Raw genomic sequence first — 21,385 nt, forward strand, 5'->3', positions numbered from 1 at the left:
CTGCAAAATTGCATAGTACTCTTTAGGACAGAGAATAGGAAAGGAAACCTGACTCAAAGTTGCTGCAATTCATTGAACCCCTAAGAGAAAAGAACATATGCCGTCCTGACATCTCAGGAAGAATACCATGTTTATTCTGGAAAAAAGTGTCTAATGCCTAATTGGCTTAGGGATGCTAACTGAATTTCATCACTCAGTTTTTTTCTAAATTAAATTTAATGTGGTTACATGTTATTTACTTAGAATTCTTTAATTCAGATTTTGTGATAATGTGAAGTATACTGAATTTAAGGCTTACTTGTGTTCTTTTGAAGAAAGGACTCCCTAAAAGTATAAGGAAATTATATTCAGACTGAGGTATAGTTATCCCATATAACATAATTTTTAGATTTTTTATTCTGGTGGAAATAAGTAAGCAAGCCTAGTAACCATTCATTTTAGAAACAATCTGTTATTCTATTCTGCTTGACAGTAATAAATTTGTATTTCTTTTGAGAATTTTCATAATTCAGAAATTCTACTATCAGGCTAACCCTTAATTCTCTAAATTAATGGGATTTTATTTTTAATCATGTTTCTATGCAGTGGTAGACTTTTAAATAAATTTATATTCTTATTTATAAATTATAATTAAATATTTGTATTTATTATTAGGTTCAATCTTATGATCCAGAAACCAATTCTTGGCTACTTCGTGCAGCTATCCCAATTGCCAAGAGGTGTATAACAGCTGTATCCCTAAACAACCTGATATATGTTGCTGGTGGACTGACCAAGGCAATATACTGTTATGATCCAGTTGAAGATTACTGGATGCACGTGCAGAATACATTCAGCCGACAGGTAACAACATAAAACAGTCCAAAAAAAAAATAAATCTAAGTCTTAAGAGGGACCAAGTACATGATCATTATTACAACACTGGAATTTTACATTTAAAATATTTCATGTACACATAAATTATTTTATAATTAAAAAAAACACCACATAAAGCATTACGATATGCCTGTTTTGAACTCACACCAGTGACTTGTTTTATGGCAATAACTTCCTTTTTCTCATCCCATGGTCACCATGGGATGTTGCACTTAGGCTATTGATAGTTTTTTTCCCTTGACCTTTTTCAGAATCCTGCTCAGCCCTTATCTCTTCTCTGTCTCATATTTCAAAGGGAAGGAAATGTTCCCAAACTGGTTACATCTTTGGTTAGCAGCTAGGTAATTTGTTTTGTTATAAAGGAAATGGTGGTGCTGAGGTTTCTTTCATCCACACACTCCACCTGGAGTCCTACCCCCTGCCTCCACTGCCACCCTAAAAAGGCCTTCCCTCAACCTACTCTCTTTCCTTCCGCCACCAAAATGCTTGATGCTTCCGCTGCTGGAAGTCTAGTTCTACTCACACCACTCTAGAAATTTTGTGCTAAGATCGACTAATAATCTCCTTGCCCTCATTCATATTCTCTGCTTTTTCCAGTCATTACCCAAATATGGGTGATCTTTGAGCCTCTTTTCTCTGCCGCCTTCCCAGTTAATACACAATTCTTGAATTATCTCATCTGCTCAGTACTGATCACTTCCACATCTTTATCTCCGTCAAAGCCTCTCTCCTGTAGGCTAAACTCAAATTTCCAACATCCTATTTGGTATTTCTCATGGATGTTACAAGACTTTAAACTTAAAATAGAACTCATCTTCATGCCCAACCCTACTTTTTCTGTATTTCCAAACAACCTAGACACTTAATTTATTAGATATTCCTCATTTTTTCTTAAATTAAATCAATCCAGCATATCAGCTTGACGTCCTCAGAATTTCTCTCATTTTTCCCATTCATATTGTTCTTACCTAAACAGCTGATGAAAAACAGGTGAAAAAAATGAGCTCTCTTTTTACAGTCCTAATGGACCCAGCCTAGTTCTCTGACTGTCTTTCTCTATTTCCATGCCTGTTGACTTTGCATAATTCCTAAAAGCCACACATTTCATTCTTTTTTTTGGAGGATGCAGGCAATGATCCTCCTATCTCTCGCGCACACACTTCTTTTCAAACATATTTTGCTTTTTAACTTCTGTCAGGAACATCGTTTTTAAAAATGAGGGAGGGAGTAATTTTTTAAGACAATGATGAAGTTTTTTTTTGTTTTTTTTTTTTCAGTAGACCAGGTTTTAAAATGTCATTAAAGATAAGAATAATTTGGGTGGTGCCTGTGGCTCAAGGAGTAGGGCACTGTTCCCATACACCGGAGGTGGTGGGTTCAAACCCGGCCCAAACCAAAAAAAAAAAGATTAGAATAATTAAATGAAAAAGAAATCTGATTTTGGGGGGTATTGTTGGTATTTTAACATTTAAGCATCCAAAATAATAGAGAGGTTTTCTTTTTTTTATGAAATTAGGATTATGTTTCATTTCAGTTTTTTAAAATAACATTAAGACTTCATATATTGGTATATGAAGTTTTCTCACTAGTTGTCCTTACTCCTGAGTGAAGAGTAAGTTTTTCACATAGTATAAATAAACACATAGTGTGAACAAACAGTAAGTATTTTACATAACGTGAAATGAATTCTTACATCCGTATCTGATAGAAATAGTTTCCTAACACAAATAATTATTTTCAAGATTGCTTGCTTCATTTAATTCTGATTATTATTATCTGAAATTATGTTAATATCCAGATCATGTGATTATATATTGTTGTAGTATCATCATCACCACAGCAACTATAAGGTTCACTAGTAGGAACTAGCGTATATCTGAAAATTAAGGATTGTTTTTTAATTAAGGATATTTTGTTTTCATTATATTCATAACTTTTAGAATTCATGGAAAGAGCTCATTGTACTTTAAATTAAAAATATTGTATAGTTTGGCCCTTATTGGGTCAATTCATGGTCATGTGGCATTTTGGATAAAGTGTCATTCATTAATGATACTGGGCCAGGTCGTTCTGGATATAGTAATCTCTGCTATAGGCATTTTTAAGTACTCAATAATTCTTTCAGGCCTGAACATAGTAGGCTTTTATTACATAAGTCCACCAAGATTTGATTTTTTTCTACAAGAGCAAAATTTATATACAACAAATCTGGTCAAGTAAAAATGCTTATTGAGGGCAGTACCTGTGGCTCAGTGGGTAGGGCGCCAGCCCCATATACCAAGGGTGGTGGGTTCAAACCCGGCCCCAGCCAAACTGCAACAAAAAAATAGCCAGGCGTTGTGGCAAGCACCTGTAGTCTCAGCTATTGGGGAGGCTAAGGCAAGAGAATAGCCCAGGACTTGGAGGTAGCTGTGAGCTGTGTGACACTACAGCACTCTACCAAGGGTGATAAAGTGAGATTCTGTCTCTACAAAAAAAAAAAAAAATATATATATATATATATATTTGTTTTATACAGTAATTATATTATTTACAGAGAAGAGTAAAATTTAGCCAGAAAGCCCATTGAAAGGGAAGTGAACTGTAAAATATTTTTTGCTTCATTTCTATTTCCCAGCCAGAGCCCCTAATAATGCTGTTTGTTAATTTGGTTATAAATTTTTCATTCATTCATTCAACTTGTGGGTGAGTCCATGTAATGAATAATGTTCCTACTCCTTGGTCATAGAATAGTGACTTTATATTTGTACAATGAACTTCCTGCAATGGAGAAGCAAGCCAAGCTCTTCAAAAATATTTCTTGTTTAATTTCCATTAAGTTAAAACCTTTCTACCAATCCACCATGCCTACCCTACTTTCTACATCTTGGCCCCAGTTACTAACATTTAATCTGTTTTAACACTCACTCTGTCCATGTAAAATTATCCAGGACAGGATAAGGGAGTGTAGCTCTTGTCTCCTTATTTTTTGACTGTATTAAAGCATTATTTACTTTTCAGTTTGTTATCAAATCCATTATCTTAAATGGTTATTATTATTTTTTTTTATGTATTTGGTTAAACAGGAAAACTGTGGCATGTCTGTGTGTAATGGTAAAATATATATCCTGGGTGGAAGACGGGAAAATGGAGAAGCCACAGACACTATTCTCTGTTATGATCCTGCAACAAGTATCATCACAGGGGTAGCTGCAATGCCCAGGCCAGTGTCCTATCATGGCTGTGTGACTATTCATAGATACAATGAGAAATGCTTTAAACTGTAAAGCCCGGATACCTCACCCAAGAAACCACACCAATCCAAGATGAGATGTTGTTACAACTCCAGAGTGCGAACTTGACTTCACCTCCTTTGTACAATATACAAAAAATAGTAAAAATAATAATTTGGCACCTTTCTCCCCCAAATAAGCAGTCTTTCAAACTGAAATAAAGCCTTCCCTGTAATTAAAAAAATTTTTTTTGTTAAAGGTAATGGTGGTGGTTGTTTGGCCTTTGAAAGTGTTCCTTTTTAAGAATTTGTAAAAGGGCTATGTGGAGTAGAAAATAATGTGTCTGTATACCATTTAGGAACTTGTGAATAGTCTCTTCATTTACTGATGCTTATGTGTAAGACTGTATATTTGTTATTATGTCATATATGCAGAGAAAATTGTGACTTGAGGCTACATTTAGGTTGAATCACCTAATGCTTAGAATGCATTCTAAGGGGAAAAAATAAGTTTTAAAAATCTTTGTCATAGGTTTTTTTTATTGAAGGTTTTATTTCTGTCATTGATGAAAATACAATGAAAACAATTCACATATCATAAAATACTAATTACTATGACTTTATTCTTAGAATTGCTGACTTATATTAAACATGACATTTAATGGGGTGGGAGGGTTAGGTAGAAGAGGGAAAAATGTATATCTCCAGGGGAATTTCAATTGCAGGTTAATTTCTCAAAATTAAGTAACCATTGAAGGAAGACGTCCCACCATGGCTCTCAAAGTATTTATACATCATCTCTAAGTCTTCTAAGAACCTCCTTTTCTTGAACCTAACAAATGAGTTAAAATCCATTTTGCAATATTGTCTTCTGAGAAACTAAGACAGGCTTTCTCCCCAGCCCAGCAGGGTTTGGCCTCATTAGTGTGGCGCTTTATGTGAAGACCTCTTCCTTAGGTTATCCTACTTTCTTACAGACAGCCAGAAATCCTGACAGTCTCTACAACTAAGGAATCTTTAATAGGATTAAGCAGGGACCACCTATCTCAGTGGGTCCATTTTTCTTTTAAAATTAGCTGCAACCCCCAAAATTTAGTAGTAGTTCCCATCTTCCAAAATAAGTCATCCATTGAGTACCCAATATTTTAATATTGACCAACATTTCAAGCTTCTAAACAACAAACTGCTTATGTCTAAATATCTCAACTCCAGTTCATAAAACTTAGCAGTTCTCAGAGACAGTACATTTTTTTTTCTAAGGTAACTAGATACATTTGACAGGAATATGCTATCATGATTATCATAATTCTGAGTGGTATAATGTACATTTTAGGGATGTTCTAGTTAGCCTGCTCTATTCTGAATTCCCAGTCACTGTTGTCACTCATATTTTAATTGTATATTCTTTGTCATAGGAGCAATGATGAAAATACGTGACTATAGTGTCACCAGGTTTCTGTTAAAACAAAGGTTGTAATCAAAAACCTAACATTGGTAAACATTTCTTTTTCTTACCTTAGAACGATACAGAGATTTCACATAGGCATTGCAAACTTTAATGCTTTAATGGTTAGCTAGAATAAAAATTCTCAGGAAAACTCTAAAAAAACTTACAAATTTTTAGGGAATTTTTAGTTTTAAATTATTTTAAAATGACAAATACCTTTTTGTAATAACTATCAGAGAAAATCAGAAAACAAATTTTCTATCATTTCAGTTGAAAGATAATTATAGGTATAATTGGGATACTTTAATTTTAGAGTAAATATCTACTGCGTTACACTTTTATAGATAATAAAACCTATTTAGGTCAGAAGTTCTTTAGAGTAAATGAGATAATGTATGAAAAAGTGTTTTGTAAATGCTGAAGATTGTATGTATGATAGTTATGTTTCATGTTTTTTTGTAAGATCTTGCCCATACATAAATACAGAGATTTCACATAAAAAAGACTTTCTCAAAGTAACTTTGTATTCTAGTATTTTTGTCAATCATAAAAGTATTAACTATTTACTTTTATTTTGTTATACATTTATTTTAATATCTATGTGTTTATTATAGTAAATTTGAAATGATATCCTAAAAAATTGGCTTAAATACAGACCCCATACCATTATTATTTTTTTCTCTACATAATTTAAAACTAAATAAATTCAGCAGTTGTCATTTATGTTGAAGGCCACCAAGAACTTAGCTTGAATTCTAGAAAATTCAGTAACTATGTTTAAAGTTACCCAACTGATTTTTTTCTTGACAGAGTCTCACTCTGTTACCCAGACTAGAGTGCAGTGGCATCATTTTTCAAAATTATTTTCCTGTACTAATTCTTGATAAATAATGGTGTTTGCTTTGATAAAATAAAAAAGAATTTGAGTATAATTACCATATCAAAAGGGCTATATCAACCAAATTGGTGTTAGATTATATTTAGTCAGTCATCACATAATTGACATTTTTATTTTGATAGGTTATCTTCGTATGAGCCTTTTTGTATGTATATATGCACAAGTGTATATATTATAGGTAGATAGTATGCACACATATTTACATACACCAAGGATTTTGGCAGTCTGTGATGATCATTTAAAAACCACATAAAGTAAAAATTAGTTAACAATTTTAAATTCAATTTCAGAAGACTTTTATTTGGGCATTTTGAGAGCTTTTTTTATATTTGAAAGTGCATGATGAGTATTAGTAATAATGACTTAAATACAGTCAGAATTTATATAATACATTTGGTTTCGAAGGTCAGAAGAGGCTTGGCACCTATAGCTCAGCAGCTAGGGCGCCAGCCACATACACCAGAGCTGGCATGTTCGAACCCAGCCTGGGCCTGCCAAACAACAATGGCAACGACAACAACAACAAAAATAGCTGGGCGTTGTGGCCAGCGCTTATAGTCCCAGCTACTTGGGAGGCTGAGGCAAGAGAATCACTTAAGCCTAAGAGCTTGAGGTTGCTGTGAGCTGTGATGCCAAGGCACTCTACTGAGGGCAACATAATAAGACTATCCCCAAAAAAAGATCAGAAGAGAAGAGTTAGCTAAACCTAGCTGTGATACCTCAGTTGGAAATGGCATTCAAAGGTATACTTTATGGAACAACAAAATAGTACTGTTGGGTTTTTTTGTGGGTTTTTTTTTTTTAATAAACATTAACTATTTTCCATGTTTTTCTCTATGTGAGTGAGCTACAGAGTGATCTAATTTTTATAGCAGAACAACTTTCCTTTTCTCATCTTACTACTGACTTTACTGCACAGGTATGAAATGATAGTAACTTTTTTACCTAGATGACTGAAATAAAGGTATTTACTCCATTTAAGCCAGGTGTTAAGAAAAGACGATGTAAATACTCAGGGAGGGTATTAACTTGTCACTTTTGCCTGTTTGGGGTATTAAAAGTGCTATAACTAAATAACCTTCAATTTATGATTCTACAGTAAATTTAATTTGGTATAAAGGGGCTTCACACATGGCAGTGGTTAAACATTCATTCTTTTATATTAGAAAGATGAAAATGTTTTGTGGACTGATACATTTTCTTTTATGAATACAAATTATTTATGTATCTTTACTATCAAATACCCTTTTTGAAACTCAGGAAAGACAAAGGTTCAATTACACCACTTTTGTCAATATGCAAACCAGGTATATGTGTTTTGGGTTTTTTTCTTTCCCTGTTGTCTGGATATGACAATAGATTTTTTTTTAATTGCTGTGAGAACCCATATATGAAAAGAGAGGGGTTGAATTATTTGTGTGTGCCTTTTGTCTTGAGATTTATACACGGAAAAGACAACATCTACTTCAAACTGTTTTCAAAGAGGGAGAACTATTGATGTGGTGCAGAAGGACAAGATAATGTCTCTTAAAGGCTTCCTGTGGACTGCCTTTGTTTTAGTAAACTCAAGACACCAGTGAACCTCAACATAGTTTTGGCCTTAGTAGAAGTTTTTGTGCATCATATTGAAAGCCACCTCACCTCCTTATTCTTTTTTAGTTGAATAAATAAATTTACCATACCAAGTAACCAGAAAGGGGCAATTTGGTTGACCTTTAAGGCAGTAGGTTTGATTAGCCTGCTGTACTGACTGTCACATCTGATGCTAGGCACCAGAAACCATTTGAGCCAAGAGTGTGATTTGATAATTCCAGAGATGTTTGCAACATACTTTTGACATTGTTAAATGTTTTATATGAATGTTTTTACATTTGTGTGATGGCCTTAGATACTAAATTTACCTAGTGCTAAAAGATGATCATAATTTTTCAGAACAACAGCAGTCATAACTTATTTTATATACTGTTCCAAAGAGTTTGTTTTAATGTTCTTAAAAAACTGCACCTGAATTGTTTATGTGCCTTAAGTTCTCTAGTACTATTTCAACTCTTCTCCAATCTAAATAAAGCTTACCTTAGATAAGGTTCATATTTGTTTCCTACAGAGTAAACTTACCCTTCTTAAATTTTTTAATGAACATCAAACACATGGTTGCTTGGCAGAATGAAAATGTTAAGGGAGGTTGTTGAGTGTTTGGAGTTTTATTATATTTTTTGTTTTTATTTTTTGATACCTAGGTGCTGTTTAAGATACTCAGACAAACATTTATCTTACACTGATTAAACTCTTGTAAAATGTCATTTGCAATATCTACATCTGATGTAACAAAAGTGTATCTGCTTATTTTTGTTCCCTTCTTATGTACTATTTTTTTTCCTCTGCAGGCTTTTTCATTAGACTCTTCTTGAAAAAGCACTTACTCTTCTTGTCCCCATCACCCCACCCCATAATTTCTTTATTTAAAATTTTGTTGAAAATTTCCAGATCTATCTAAGACAGTGGTTCTCAACCTCCCTAATGCCACAACCCTTTAATACAGTTCCTGTGGGTCGTGACCCACAGGTTGAGAACCATTGATCTAAGACAACACAATTTTAAAGTTGAACAAAAGTAGTAATATGCTTTACAACTAGTACAGACCTGTGGCAGCCAAAAGTCATTTGCTTTCAATTAGAAGATACAGAATCTTCATAGTGAAAGAAAAGCTTTGTATTTCATTGTTCTAGATTCAGTTGTAGCACATGTAGTATATTTTGTTTAAATATAATTCTTGCATAGTTTAATTTTTTAAGTTGTTATATCTAATAAAATGTCTTTTAACATTATTACTTGACTATACGGTTGTATTAAATTTTGTTTACCAAAAATTTGTTGTTCTGTTTTTATTTTAAATATATCCAAATAGCTGTGCCAAAAAGAAATGGGAAAATACTATAGATAGATAGACACACACACACACACACACACACAAAAATGGTGGGAGAAGGACAGGTAAAAAGGAAACTTTACTTTTATATATATAATTACATGTAATATATAAATACATTTTTAAGTTTGAACCACATTAAAGAATTATTCAAAAACAATTTTAATTACATTTGCACTCTGGTGTTCTTTTGATTTGATTCTTGAAAGTATCCCTATAGCAATGTTGAAGGTAAAGAACTTAAAAAAATTTATTTCAAATAAATTTGAAAGATGAGAAGGCATGGGCTATTTACTGGAGAGGCAATGTCTGAGTATGCATTGACAAAATAATTTTTTTTCAATCAAAGTAGCTTTTATTCTACCTGGGGTGCAGGTAGGGTGACATATGTGGGGTATGGCAGATGGGGATTTAAAGGGTTAGGGGGCTCGGTGCCTGTGGCTCAAGTGGCTAAGGCACTAGCCACGTACACCTGAGCTGACGGGTTCGAATCCAGCCAGGGCCCACCAAACAACAATGATGGCTGCAACCAAAAAAATAGCCGAGTGTTGTGGCAGGCACCTGTGGTCCCAGCTGCTTGGGAGGCTGAGGCAGAAAACTCGCTTGAGCCCAGGAGTGGAGGTTGTTGTGAGCTGTGATAACCACAGCACTCTACCCAGGGGGAAAACTTGAGGCTCTGTCTCAAAAATAAATAAATAAATAAAAAATAAAGGGTTAGGGTAGGCTCAGTGCCTGTGGCTCAAGTGGCTAAGGCGCCAGCCACATACATCTAAGGTGGTGGGTTTGAGTCCAGCCCGGCCCGCCCAAACAACAATGATGGCTGCAACCAAAAAAAGTAGCCAGGCATTGTAGCAGGTGCCTGGTCCCAGCTACTTGGGAGGCTAAGGCAAGAGACTCGCTTGAGCCCAGGAGTTGGAGGTTGCTGTGAGCTGTGAAGCCACAGCGCTCTACCCAGGGGGATAGCTTGAGGCTCTGTCTCAAAATAAATAAAGGGTTAGAGTAGCCAGGATTCGTCCGTCCATAGCTTTACCTGGGCAGATAGGTGGGAAAAGGTTAGGGAGACCTGGATTGGTCTATTCACTATTTCCTGGGAGGCACATGCTTCCCAGGAAAGGGATCCTTCCTTCCTGGGTGGGTCAGTAACCTGATTCTATCATTCCTGTCTCCCTAATCTATTACAAGGAGGTGGGGTGATGGGCGTTGTGTCTCTTAGACTGCTTCCTGCAGGAGGAAGAGGCTGAGTGGACTGCCTGTAAAAAGAGAATGGGAAGGGTAAGGGAAATAACGTTTACAGGAATACTGGATTTCCAGTCTGAGCTGGTTGATTCAGTAAGGTGAAGATATGAGCAGTTTTCAGGTGACTGGTGAATAAATTGAGAGGTGAGGCAGATAATTGCTGATCTGTAACTGAGAATGAAAAGGATTATAATTAGTGACTTTATCATCAGTTGAGGTCTATGGATAGGGGAGAAAGGCCAGAATCGACAGGACGGGCAGCCAAAAGGAAGAAAAGAAGGAAGAAGAAAAATTGGGTTTCTTCAGGGAGAAAGTCTTGGAAGGTGCCCTGTAGCCACACATCTTTATAGGCCTCAACAAGGTCATCCCAAATTTGAATACATGAGAGTAGCCAGGCATCCTGAGAAGAGTTGTGGAGAAAAGGAAAAAATTAGGGAGGAATGTTAAACATTTTATTAGAAAGTGGATTCTTCAGGGATCCTGGTGAGTTTTGAGGTAGTGGGGGACAATACTTGGAACTTGCAGTGAGAGTTCTTCAGCATTGAAAGTTTGTCTGTAGGAAACAGGTTTACTTGGGATTGGTGAATCCAAACTGGGGGTTCCACAAGGTGAACAGCCGTGGGGTACTTCCACTAGAAAAACTGCCAGGAGTTCTGAGGTGTAATTATCCAGGGAGTGCTCTGATCCTCCAGGAACTGTCAATCTTCAACAGCTTCTGTGTCTTCCTTGGCGATGCCTAAAACACTTTTCTGTCTGGTTCATTCCCTATTGGTTCCCTGCTAGGTGCTGAGGCTTTGGGATACAGGAGAGAGTGCAACTTTTTGTCCCATCACTCCCAGATCCATCCTTACTGTTGTAACAGAGGATGACAAAAATAAATTTGTGAAGAGACAAAAATATGTCACAGAAGCCCATACAATGCTTAGATCAGTGGTTCTCAACCTGTGGGTCGCAACCTGTATTAAAGGATTGCAGCATTAGGAAGGTTTAGAACCACTGGCTTCAATGGTTATAAAATGTTGGTGCCATCAAAATGAAGTGGCAAGTTAGAGTGCTTTTTATTTATTTATTTATTTGAGACAGAGCCTCAAGCTGTCACTCCGGGTAGAGTGCCGTGGCATCACAACTCACAGCAACCTCCAAGTCCTGGGCTTAAGCCATTCTCCTGCCTCCGCCCACCAAGTAGCTGGGATTACAGGCGCCTGCCACAACGCCTGGCTATTTTTTGGTTGCAGCCATCATTGTTTGGCAGAGCCCAGGCTGGTGAATGTGGCTGGTGCCTTAGCCACTTGAGCCACAGGTGCTGAGCGCTTTTTAAATAATAAATGTTAGAATGTTTTCATTTGACTGAATTCAGCTGTAGCTGCATCTTAAGTGCATGGGCTTCATCATACCTGATTCCAACTAGTGTGCTGCCAGGGAGCCTTTTATGTCTCAGTCTTACCGTTCCTGCTTAGGGAAATGCAGCTATATGTTAATACTCACCTTAGAAGCTTCTTGTAAGAAGGTGAGATTATGCAATGTATACTGAAGGGTGAACACAGTCCTGTCGCAGAAAAGCAGCCCATAAATGTTAGGGTGTTTTTGAAACAGTCTCATTTTGTCGCCCTTGGTGAAATGCTGTGGCATCACAGCTCACAGCAATCCCAAACTCCTGGGCTCAAGTGATTATCTTGCCTCAGCCTCCCAAGTAGCTGGGACTACAGGTGCCTGCCACAACACCGGCTATTTTTTTGTTGCAGTTGTCATTGTTTAGCAGGCCCCAGTCGGGTTTGAACCCGCCACCCTGGTATATGTGGCCGACACCCTAATCACTGAGCTGAGTGCTAAGCCCATAAATGTTAAAGATAATCAGATGAACATCTATCTCACACTGTTGCTTCCTTCTCTATGCATTGATCTGAGCAGCTGACAAAAATGCAATGTGGGCTAATCTCATTAGAGTTAGAGGATATCTCAAAGTGGTTTCCATTTGCATTTTTCTGATGATTAAAGATAATGAGCATTTTTCATGTGTTTATTGGCCATTCACCTGTCATCTTCAGAGCAGCTTCTGTTCAAGTCTCTTGCCCACAAAGAAATGGGGTTTGTTCTTATTGATGAATTTGTGTTCTCTGTAGATTCTAGTTATCAGGCCCTTCTCAGAATCATAACCTGCAAAAATCTTCTCTCATTCTGAAGGCTGTCTGCCTGCTTTACTTGCAGTGCCCTTAGCTGTGCAGAAGCTTTTTAGCTTGATCAGATCCCAGTAGTAATATTTTTGGTGTTGCTTCAATTGTGGGGGGTGGGGATCCTCATCATAAAATATTTTCCCAGGCCAATATCTTCAAGCATTTTCCTTGCACTCTCTTCTAGTATTTTTATGGTTTCATGTCTTAAGTTTAAATCTTTTATCCAGTGAGAATCAATTTTTGGCTTGGCACCTATGGCTCAAGTGGCTAAGGCACCAGCCACATACGCCTAAGGCAGGTTCAAATCCAGCCTGGGCCTGCCAAAAACAACAATGACAGCTGCAACCAAAAAATAGCCGGGCATTGTGGTGGGTGCCTGTGGTCCCAGCTACTTGGGAGGCTGAGGCAGGAGACTCGCTTGAGCCCAGGAGTTGGAGGTTGCTGTGAGCTGTGTTGCCACAGCACTCTACCCAGGGGGACAGCTTGAGGCTCTGTCTGAAAAAAAAAGAAAAAAAAGAGAATCAATTTTTGTTAGTGGTGAAAGGTGAGGGTCCAGTTGGTCTTCTATGGGTTGCCAGCCAGTTCACCCAGCACCATAACTCTAGTAAGATTAGCCCACATCACAAAATCTCCAACTGTAGATGTTGGCATGAATGCGGAAAGAAGGGAACACTTCTACACTGTTGGTGGAATTGTAAACTAATACAACTTTTTTGGAGAGAAGTTTGGAGAACTCTCAAAGAACTAAAAGTTGACCTACCATTTGATCTTGCAATTCCATTACTAGGTATCTACCGAGATGAACAAAAATCATTTTACAACAAAGACATCTGCACCAGAATATTTACTGCAGCCCAATTCATAATTGCCAAGTCATGAAAGCAGCCCAAATGCCCATCAACCCATGACTGAATTAACTAATTGTGGCATACAGCTTGGCACCTGTGGCTCAAGCGGCTAAGGCGCCAGGCACATGCACTTGAGCTGGCATGTTTGAATCCAGCCCAGGCCCGTCAAACAACGACAGCTGCAACTAAAAAAATGGCCAGGCATTGTGGTGGGTGCCTGTAGTTGCAGCTAGTTGGGAGACAGAGGCAAGAAAATCGCTTGAGCCCAGGAATTGGAGGTTGCTGTGAGCTGTGATGCCGTAGCACTCTACCCAGGGCGACAGCTTGAGGCTCTGGCTCAAAAAAAAAAGTAAAAATAAATAAATAAATCTTACTGCATTTTTCATATTTTTTATTTTCCATATTTTATGTTTTGACACCCATTAGAGGCCTTGCCGACCGGAGAGAGACTGCCCCTCCCAGGGCTAGCTAATTCCCAGAGATACCGGTAGACCACTTGTCAGTGAGCTTGCCTTTCACATATGAACTGACAAATCCAAGTCTGAATCTTCGACCACCTCCTTTATCTAACTCTTCACAGACCGACCAAATCATGATTTTCCCTGCCCAAATTCAACTCAGGGCCAACTAGAGACAGCCCCCATGCCCCAATGTCTGTGAGAATTATTCAACTTAGCCAATCCTGGACTGTTCACCTTGCCCTGCCTTTCCTGAGGAAACCCCCGTAAAAGCTGTGACTGTGCTTTCCCCTCACGCCTTTCTGCTTCCTGTCCAACAGTGATTCTCCTGTGATCATGCCTGTCCTTTGCAGGCAATTTTTGAAAAATATTAACCTTTTCTTTCAATGGTATGGACCTCTCCATGTCACCCCACAACCTCTCTGTAAATTGACATTCAGGCACAAATTACTTGTTCATTTTGTATTCTAATACCACAGAGATACTTAATGTTCTAAGTGCTAATACTGGTTTTTATGGCTATGCCAAAGTCTCTTAAAAATAGACCTTAAAACAGGACTTTTGAGGAGTGGTGCCTATGGCTCAAGGAGTAGGGTGCCAGCCCCATATACTAGAGGTGGTGAGTTCAAACCTGGCCTTGGCCAAAAACTGCAAAAAAAACCCCCAGGACTTTTGAGTCATACTTTGATAAACATAGTATTCCATATTTGCATACTAGCTGAAGTCCTAAAGAAGAATTTGTACTAAAGAAACAGGGGGTTGAGTATTCATATATTTTTATTTTGATAAAATGTGATAAATCTCCCAATGGAAGAACAGAGGACTTTTTTTTTTTTTTTGAAACAGTCTCACTCTGATACCCTGGGTGGAGTACCATGCTGTCATAGCTCACAGCAACCTCTTGTCTCATCCTCCCAAGTAGCTGGGACTACAGGCGCATGCCACAGTGCCCGGCTAGTTTTTCTATTTTTAGCAGAGACACGGTCTCCCTCTTACTCAGGATCCTGAGCTCAAGAAATCTGCCGGCTTGGCGCCTGTGGCTCAAGCAGCTAAGGCGCCAGCCACATACACCTAAGGTGGCAGGTTTGAATCCCCAGCCCGGGCCCGCCAAACAACAATGATGGCTGCAACCAAAAAACGGCCGGGCATTGTGGCGGGCGCCTATAGTCCCAGCTACCTGGGAGGCTGAGGCAGGAGACTTGCTTGAGCCCAGGAGTTGGAGGTTGCTGTGAGCTGTGATGCCATGGCACTCTACCCAGGGGGGTAGCTTGAGGCTCTGTCTAAAAAAAAAAAAAAGAAATTTGCCTACCTACCGGGGGCGACAAAGTGAGACTCTGTCTCCAAAAAAAAAATTTTTTTTAAATAAATAAAGTTAGTCAAGAAAGTTTCAGGAATGCTGACACTGACCCAAGAAAGGGAGCTCAGTGGTTGGAAGTAGGGGAGTTGCTTATGCTAGAACTTGGTGTCCAACACTAACAGCTTGAGGGGCTCGAGAGAAGGAAAAGTAGTACAGAGTTCTGTAACTATAGCCAAGATTGAAAAAATGTAATCAACAGCATCAAAGTTAAAGGAAGTTAAATAAGATAAGGACTTCAGATTTCTCAGCCAAGATGTAATTGTTGAACTGGCAAGTGCAGTTTCAGGTGGGTTGTTTGAGTATATAAGCCAGACTCCAGACTTTTGTCCTCCTTGAGGACAAGGAATGCCATATTCATTTTTGCAACCCTAGAAGAAAATATTTTGCCTGATTAGTATTAAGAGCTCCAAGTTGGTCAAGTAAATAAATGAATAAAATTTCTTCAAGCTATTATTAACTACCATTGCTGACTAAGCACCATTGTCAAGCACTGTGCTAAGTGCTTTTACATTCTAACTTAATCCTCATCGCAAACTTATATAGGGAGAGATGATACTTAGGCACAGAAAGGTTAAATATTTGGCCCTAAGACACACAGGTAGTAAGTTTTTAATTCTCTTGCCTCAGCCTCCCAAGTAGCTGGGACTACTGTAGACCAGCAGCACAAGATCCAGCTAATATTTCTACTTTTAGTAGAGACAGGCTCTCTCTCTTGCTCAGGCTGGTCTCAGAACTCCTGAGCTCAAGCAATCCACTCACCCTCAGCCTCCCAGGGTGCTAGGATTACAGGCATGAGCCACAGCGCCTGGCCTGGTAGGATGTTTTAAAGCTAGCATTGGAACACAGTTCTGACTTGAAAACCATATTTTCACGTTATGTTGCTATCAACCCTAGTCTAAATGTAGCAACTAGGACTTTCAGAAAACCAGGTTTAGTTCAATCCTAACTTTATGATTAGGGATAGGGTAATAGTTCCCAAGAGACCTTTCTTGGTGGGAGGAGGGGTTGCCACATGTGCTAGTCCAGTGTGAGAAGCAGATGTCAAGATGGAATGAAACATGCAAGGATTTTAGTAAAAACATGTAAGGAAATGCCCTATGATGGAAAACATGGAGGAAGAGAGACAGAAAGGCTAAGAGCGCCATTAGATTCCAAAAACAAGTGAAGAAGGAGAAAGTTAGGTAGAAGCGTCCTACGTTGCCAGGTGGTCTAATGAAGGTTGGACAAAGTAGACGCGGAGTCCTGGAGCCAAAATCCACCATCAGAAGGAGCCTGTGTCTCACAGAAACAGGTGTGCTTAGTATTCCTGCACACCAGGAACAGCCAGTGGGAGGTGTGGTCTTAGCACAAATAAATACAAAATGAATTCCTCATTTTTTTCTTTCTTTCTTTTTTATGAGACAGAGTCTCACTTTGTTGCCTTCAGTAGAGTGCTGTAGTGTCCTAGCTCACAGCAACCTCAAACTCTTGGGCTCAAACGATTCTTCTGCCTCAGCATCCCAAGCCACTGGGACTACAGGCGCCCCGCTATTTTTAAAGACAAGGTCTCACTGGCTCAGGCTGGTCTTCAACCTGAGAGCTCAGGCAATCCACCTGCCTTGGCCTCCCAAGTGCTAGGATTACAGGCATGAGCCACCGCCCCCAGCTCTTGACTAATTTTAATAAAAGTTGCTTTTCAGGCGGCACCTGTGGCTCAGTGAGTAGGGCAATGGCCCCATATACCAAGGGTGGGGGTTCAAACTCGGCCCTGGCCAAATTGCAACAAAAAAATAGCTGGGCATTGTAGTGGGTGCCTGTAGTCCTAGCTACTTGGGAGGCTGATGCAAGAGAATCGCCTAAGCCCAAGAGCTAGATGTTGCTGTGAGTGTGATGCCATGGCACTCTACCAGGGGTGACAAAGTTAGACTCTGTCTCTAAAAAGAAAAAAAAAGTTGCTTTTCATTTCATTAATATTTTACATGTAACATCCACTCCCACCCCTATGTTTACACACCAACCTATGAGCAATCTAAACCACGCTTTCCCGCTTAGGAAAAGTCCGTAAGAAAAACCAGGCACAGGGCTGTGCCTGTGGCTCAGTGGGTAGGGCGCCAGTCCCATATACCAATGGTGGTGGGTTCGAACCTGGCCCACGCCAAGCAGCAACAAGGAAAAAAAATAGCTGGGCATTGTGGCTGGCACCTAGTCTCAGCTACTCAGGAGGTTGAGGCAAGAGGATTGCCTAAGCCCACAGCTCACAGCAACCTCCAACTCCTGGGCTTAAGTAATTCTTTTGCCTCAGCCTTCTGAGTAGCTGGGACTATAGGTGCCCACCACAATGCCTGGCTATTTTTTTGTTGTTGTTGTGCAGTTTGGCCGGGGCCGGGTTCGAACCTACCACCCTCGGTATGTGGGGCTGGCGCCCTACCCTCTGAGCCACTGATGCTGCCCTGAATAATAATAATAATATTATTATTTATATTAATATTATTATTTTTGAGACAGAGTCTCACTATGTCTCCCTAGGTAGAGTACTGTGGCATCATAACTCACAGTAACCTCAAACTCTTGGGCTTAAGTGATTCTTTTGCTTCAGCCTCCCAAGAAGCTGGGACTACAGGCACCCACCAAAAAGCCCGGGTATTTTGTTTTTGTTGTTTTAGTTGTCATTGTTGTTTGGTAGGCCTGGGCTGATTTGAACCTGCCAGCTTCAGTGTATGTGGCTGGCACCGTAGCTGCTGAGCTACAGGTGCCAAGCCTTCACTGAATATTTTTAATTTTCTACTAGGCATGTATACAGAGAACTAACTGTCTACTCTGAGAAAACAGCAGTGCAAGTAAAACAATAAATGGAAACTCCTCCTCAGACTTAGGAGAAGGGCATCAAGAAAACACTAGGGTACGATGGGACCATGGCTCTGAGGGCAATAGAGCTTCTCTAAGTAAGTGGGTTTGCAATATCCTGGGTTCTCTTCAGATGGTATAAATCTTTCACCTTGTCTAAATGGGTCTGGAGCTTTCTTTCCAGCTGCTTCCCTGATGTGAGCCAATCTCTCAGGCCCTGGGGCCAGACTGCCTGGGTCTACAGCCCAGCTCCACCTTTCTCAGCTGTCTGACAGCAGCTAAATTACACAACCTTTTCATGCTTCAGTTTTCCCTTACTTAGAGGAGGATGAATAATAATAATAAAGTTGTCATGAGGATTAAATTTATGAAGTCCTCGGAACACTGCCAGGTATGTAGCATTAGCTAATATCTGATAACAATGTGAGGCCAGGTTACCGCAGCTTCTGGTTTTTCATAGGAGCAGAAATCCATGTTATTATGTGAAATTTCTTAATGTTTGAAATGTTGGCTTGTTTAAAGTAAAACATTGACATCTGTAGGCTGTGGCCCTGCCACCTCTACTCATTGCATCCTATTCTATGGAACCTCACCAGCTGTCACGAATCACCTGCTGACAACAGTATGTTTTTCTTTTTTTCTTTTCTTTCTTCTTTTTTTGTTTTCTTATGTTTTTGAGACAGAGTCTCACTCTGTTAAACTGGGTAGAGTGCTGCGGTGTTGAAGCTCACAGCAACCTCAAATTCCTGGGCTCTAGCATTGGATCCTCCTGCCTCAGTAGAGGCAGGAGTCCCTGAGTAGTTGGGACTACAGGACTACAGGCTCCTACCACAATGCTTGGCTAGTTTTTCTTTCTTTCTTTTTTTTTTTTTTGGTGGAGACAGGGGTCTCCCTCTTGCTCAGGCTGGTCTTGATCTGCTGGGCTCAAGCAATCCACTGGCCTTGGCCTCCCAGAATGCTAGTGAAAGTACATGCAGTTTCAGCCTGAGCAAAAGCGAGATCCTATCTCTACCAAAAATAGAAAAACTTGGGCAGGACCTGTGGCTCAAAGGAATAGGGCGCCGGCCCCATATACCAGAGGTGGCGGGTTCAAACACAGCCCTGGCCACAAACTGCAAAAAAAAAAAGAAAAAGAAAAACTGAGGCAAGAAGATCACTTGAACCCGAATTGAAGGTTGCTGTGAATTGTGATGCCAGGTCACTCTACCCAGGAGGATAGCTTGAGACTCTCAAAAAAGAAAGAAAAAGAAAGCACCTGTAGGGAGAATAAGATGAAGTCAGTCAGGCTAGGGCCTACATGACACAGCTGGTCTGGTTGGTTTAGGTCCAAGTGACCTTTACCTTCTGTCCCCCATTCTTACTGTTTTTTTGTTTTATTTTTGTTTTTTTGGCCAGGGCTGGGTTTGAACCCACCACCTCCGGCATATGGGGCCAGTGCCCTACTCCTTTGAGCCACAGGCACCGCCCACCATTCTTACTGTTTTGTAAATTTAGCTTCCAACCTAAAGATGCCTATCTTGAGTAGTTTAGGTGCATTGATTTAGGAGATTGGGTTATGATGATTATTATTTGAAATAAGGGTTAATTTGGTCTTTGTTTTGAACTTTTATGTATAAAACTATGATTTTGGAAGTGGAAGGACAGAACCGTCTTGGAGAGGCTACTCTCACTGTTCTCCAGAATCACTGGCCTTCTGACAAAGTTTCGTACACCTATCCCTGTCTCTGTATATTGAGAGACCTTCTTCGTCCAGTAACACCAGGATCACAGGCGTGAGCCACAACACCCGGCTGACAACATTGTGTTGACAGCATCACTCTTCAGGTCTCCCTGGAGCCCCAGAACCATATATACAGATTCAGTATCTTCAGGATCTTCAGGTGGATGCCTCCAACTTGAAAGGTCCCAGGAGAAGTTCTTGATTCCCTCACCGCTATATACAAAATCCATCCATCCTTCAGTCTCCCTCCTCTTAGTAAATGGCACCAGCATCCACCATTTGCCAATGCCAGAAACCTGGGGGCCACCCCAGTCTTCCTACCTCCTAAACTTCCTCCAGCCCCCCCCTTCCCCCAGTGGTGTGCAGGCCAGGGCTGCCTGAGGGGGTCTGGCCCATGAGGGGCCTGAAATCAGCCTCTAGCAACTTGCCAACCCCCAGAGCAGAGTGGGATCTGCTTGGAGGAAGAAGCAGTTTTTTCTAAGTGTGGTTTGACTTAGCAGGGGTCAGTACCCTTCCAGCTCATTATCAAGTCTTTAGTATCTTCTCCATAGATCTTGTATCTATCTACTTCCTTCCATCTTCTCTGTCCAGTGTAAGTCACCTCATTTTTAACCTGGACAGCTCAGATTGCTTTCCACCTGCCACACTGCTTCTTTACACACTCCTCCACTCTTCACCCACCCATTTGCTAGGGCAAGTGATCTTTTTAAAGGGCAAATAGAAAACTGTACATCACCCAGCTGCTTAAAACCCTTTGATGACTTCCTGTTGCTCTTATGGTAAAGAACAAAATCTCTTTTTTTTTTTTTGAGACAGAGTCTCACTATGTTGCCCTAGGTAGAGTGATGTGGCATTGCAGCTCATAGCAACCTCAAAAACTCTTGGGCTTAAGCAATTCTCTTACCTCAGGCTCTGAAGTAGCTGGAACTACAGGCGCTTGCCACAGTGCCTGTTTTGTTGTTGTTGTTTTTGAGACAGAGCCTCAAGCTTTCACCCTGGGTAGAGTGCCATGGCATCACAGCTCACAGCAACCTCCAACTCCTGGGCTTAAGGGATTCTCTTGCCTCAGCCTCCCAAGTAGCTGGGACTACAGGTGCCTGCCACAATGCCCAGCTATTTTTTGATGCAGTTGTCATTGTGTTTAGCTGGCCCAGGCTGGGTTCGAACCCACCAGCTCTGGTGTATGTGGCTGGCGCCTTAGCTGCTTAAGCTACAGGTGCCAAGCCCTGGCTATTTTTTTCTTGTAGTTGTCATTGTTGTTTGGCAGGCCTGGGACGGGTTTGAATCGCCAACCCCAATGTATGTGGCCAGCACAGTAGCCACTGAGCTACAGGAACTGAGCCTAAAGACCAAAATCTTTTTTTTTTTTTTTTTTTTAGACAAGCGCCCCGCGCCCCCCCCCCCCCCCCCCCCC

The 21,385-nt window shown here is 40.0% G+C and overlaps 1 protein-coding gene across 2 annotated transcripts in view; it reads left to right on the forward strand.

The window, feature by feature from the left end:
• KLHL24 (kelch like family member 24) overlaps positions 1 to 4,630 on the forward strand; it is a 43,975-nt gene extending 39,345 nt beyond the window's left edge. For both annotated transcript variants that reach the window (XM_012811591.2, XM_023519261.1), the window contains 2 exons: positions 655 to 843; positions 3,942 to 4,630. In XM_012811591.2, the coding sequence (XP_012667045.1) occupies positions 655 to 843; positions 3,942 to 4,142 (390 nt within the window). In that variant the 3' untranslated portion in view covers positions 4,143 to 4,630. The remainder of the gene's footprint in view (positions 1 to 654; positions 844 to 3,941) is intronic.
• Positions 4,631 to 21,385: the final 16,755 nt, after the last annotated feature.

The sequence above is a fragment of the Otolemur garnettii genome, unplaced genomic scaffold (assembly GCF_000181295.1).
Source record: "Otolemur garnettii isolate 467f Iridium unplaced genomic scaffold, OtoGar3 scaffold00166, whole genome shotgun sequence".
NCBI lineage: Eukaryota > Metazoa > Chordata > Mammalia > Primates > Galagidae > Otolemur > Otolemur garnettii.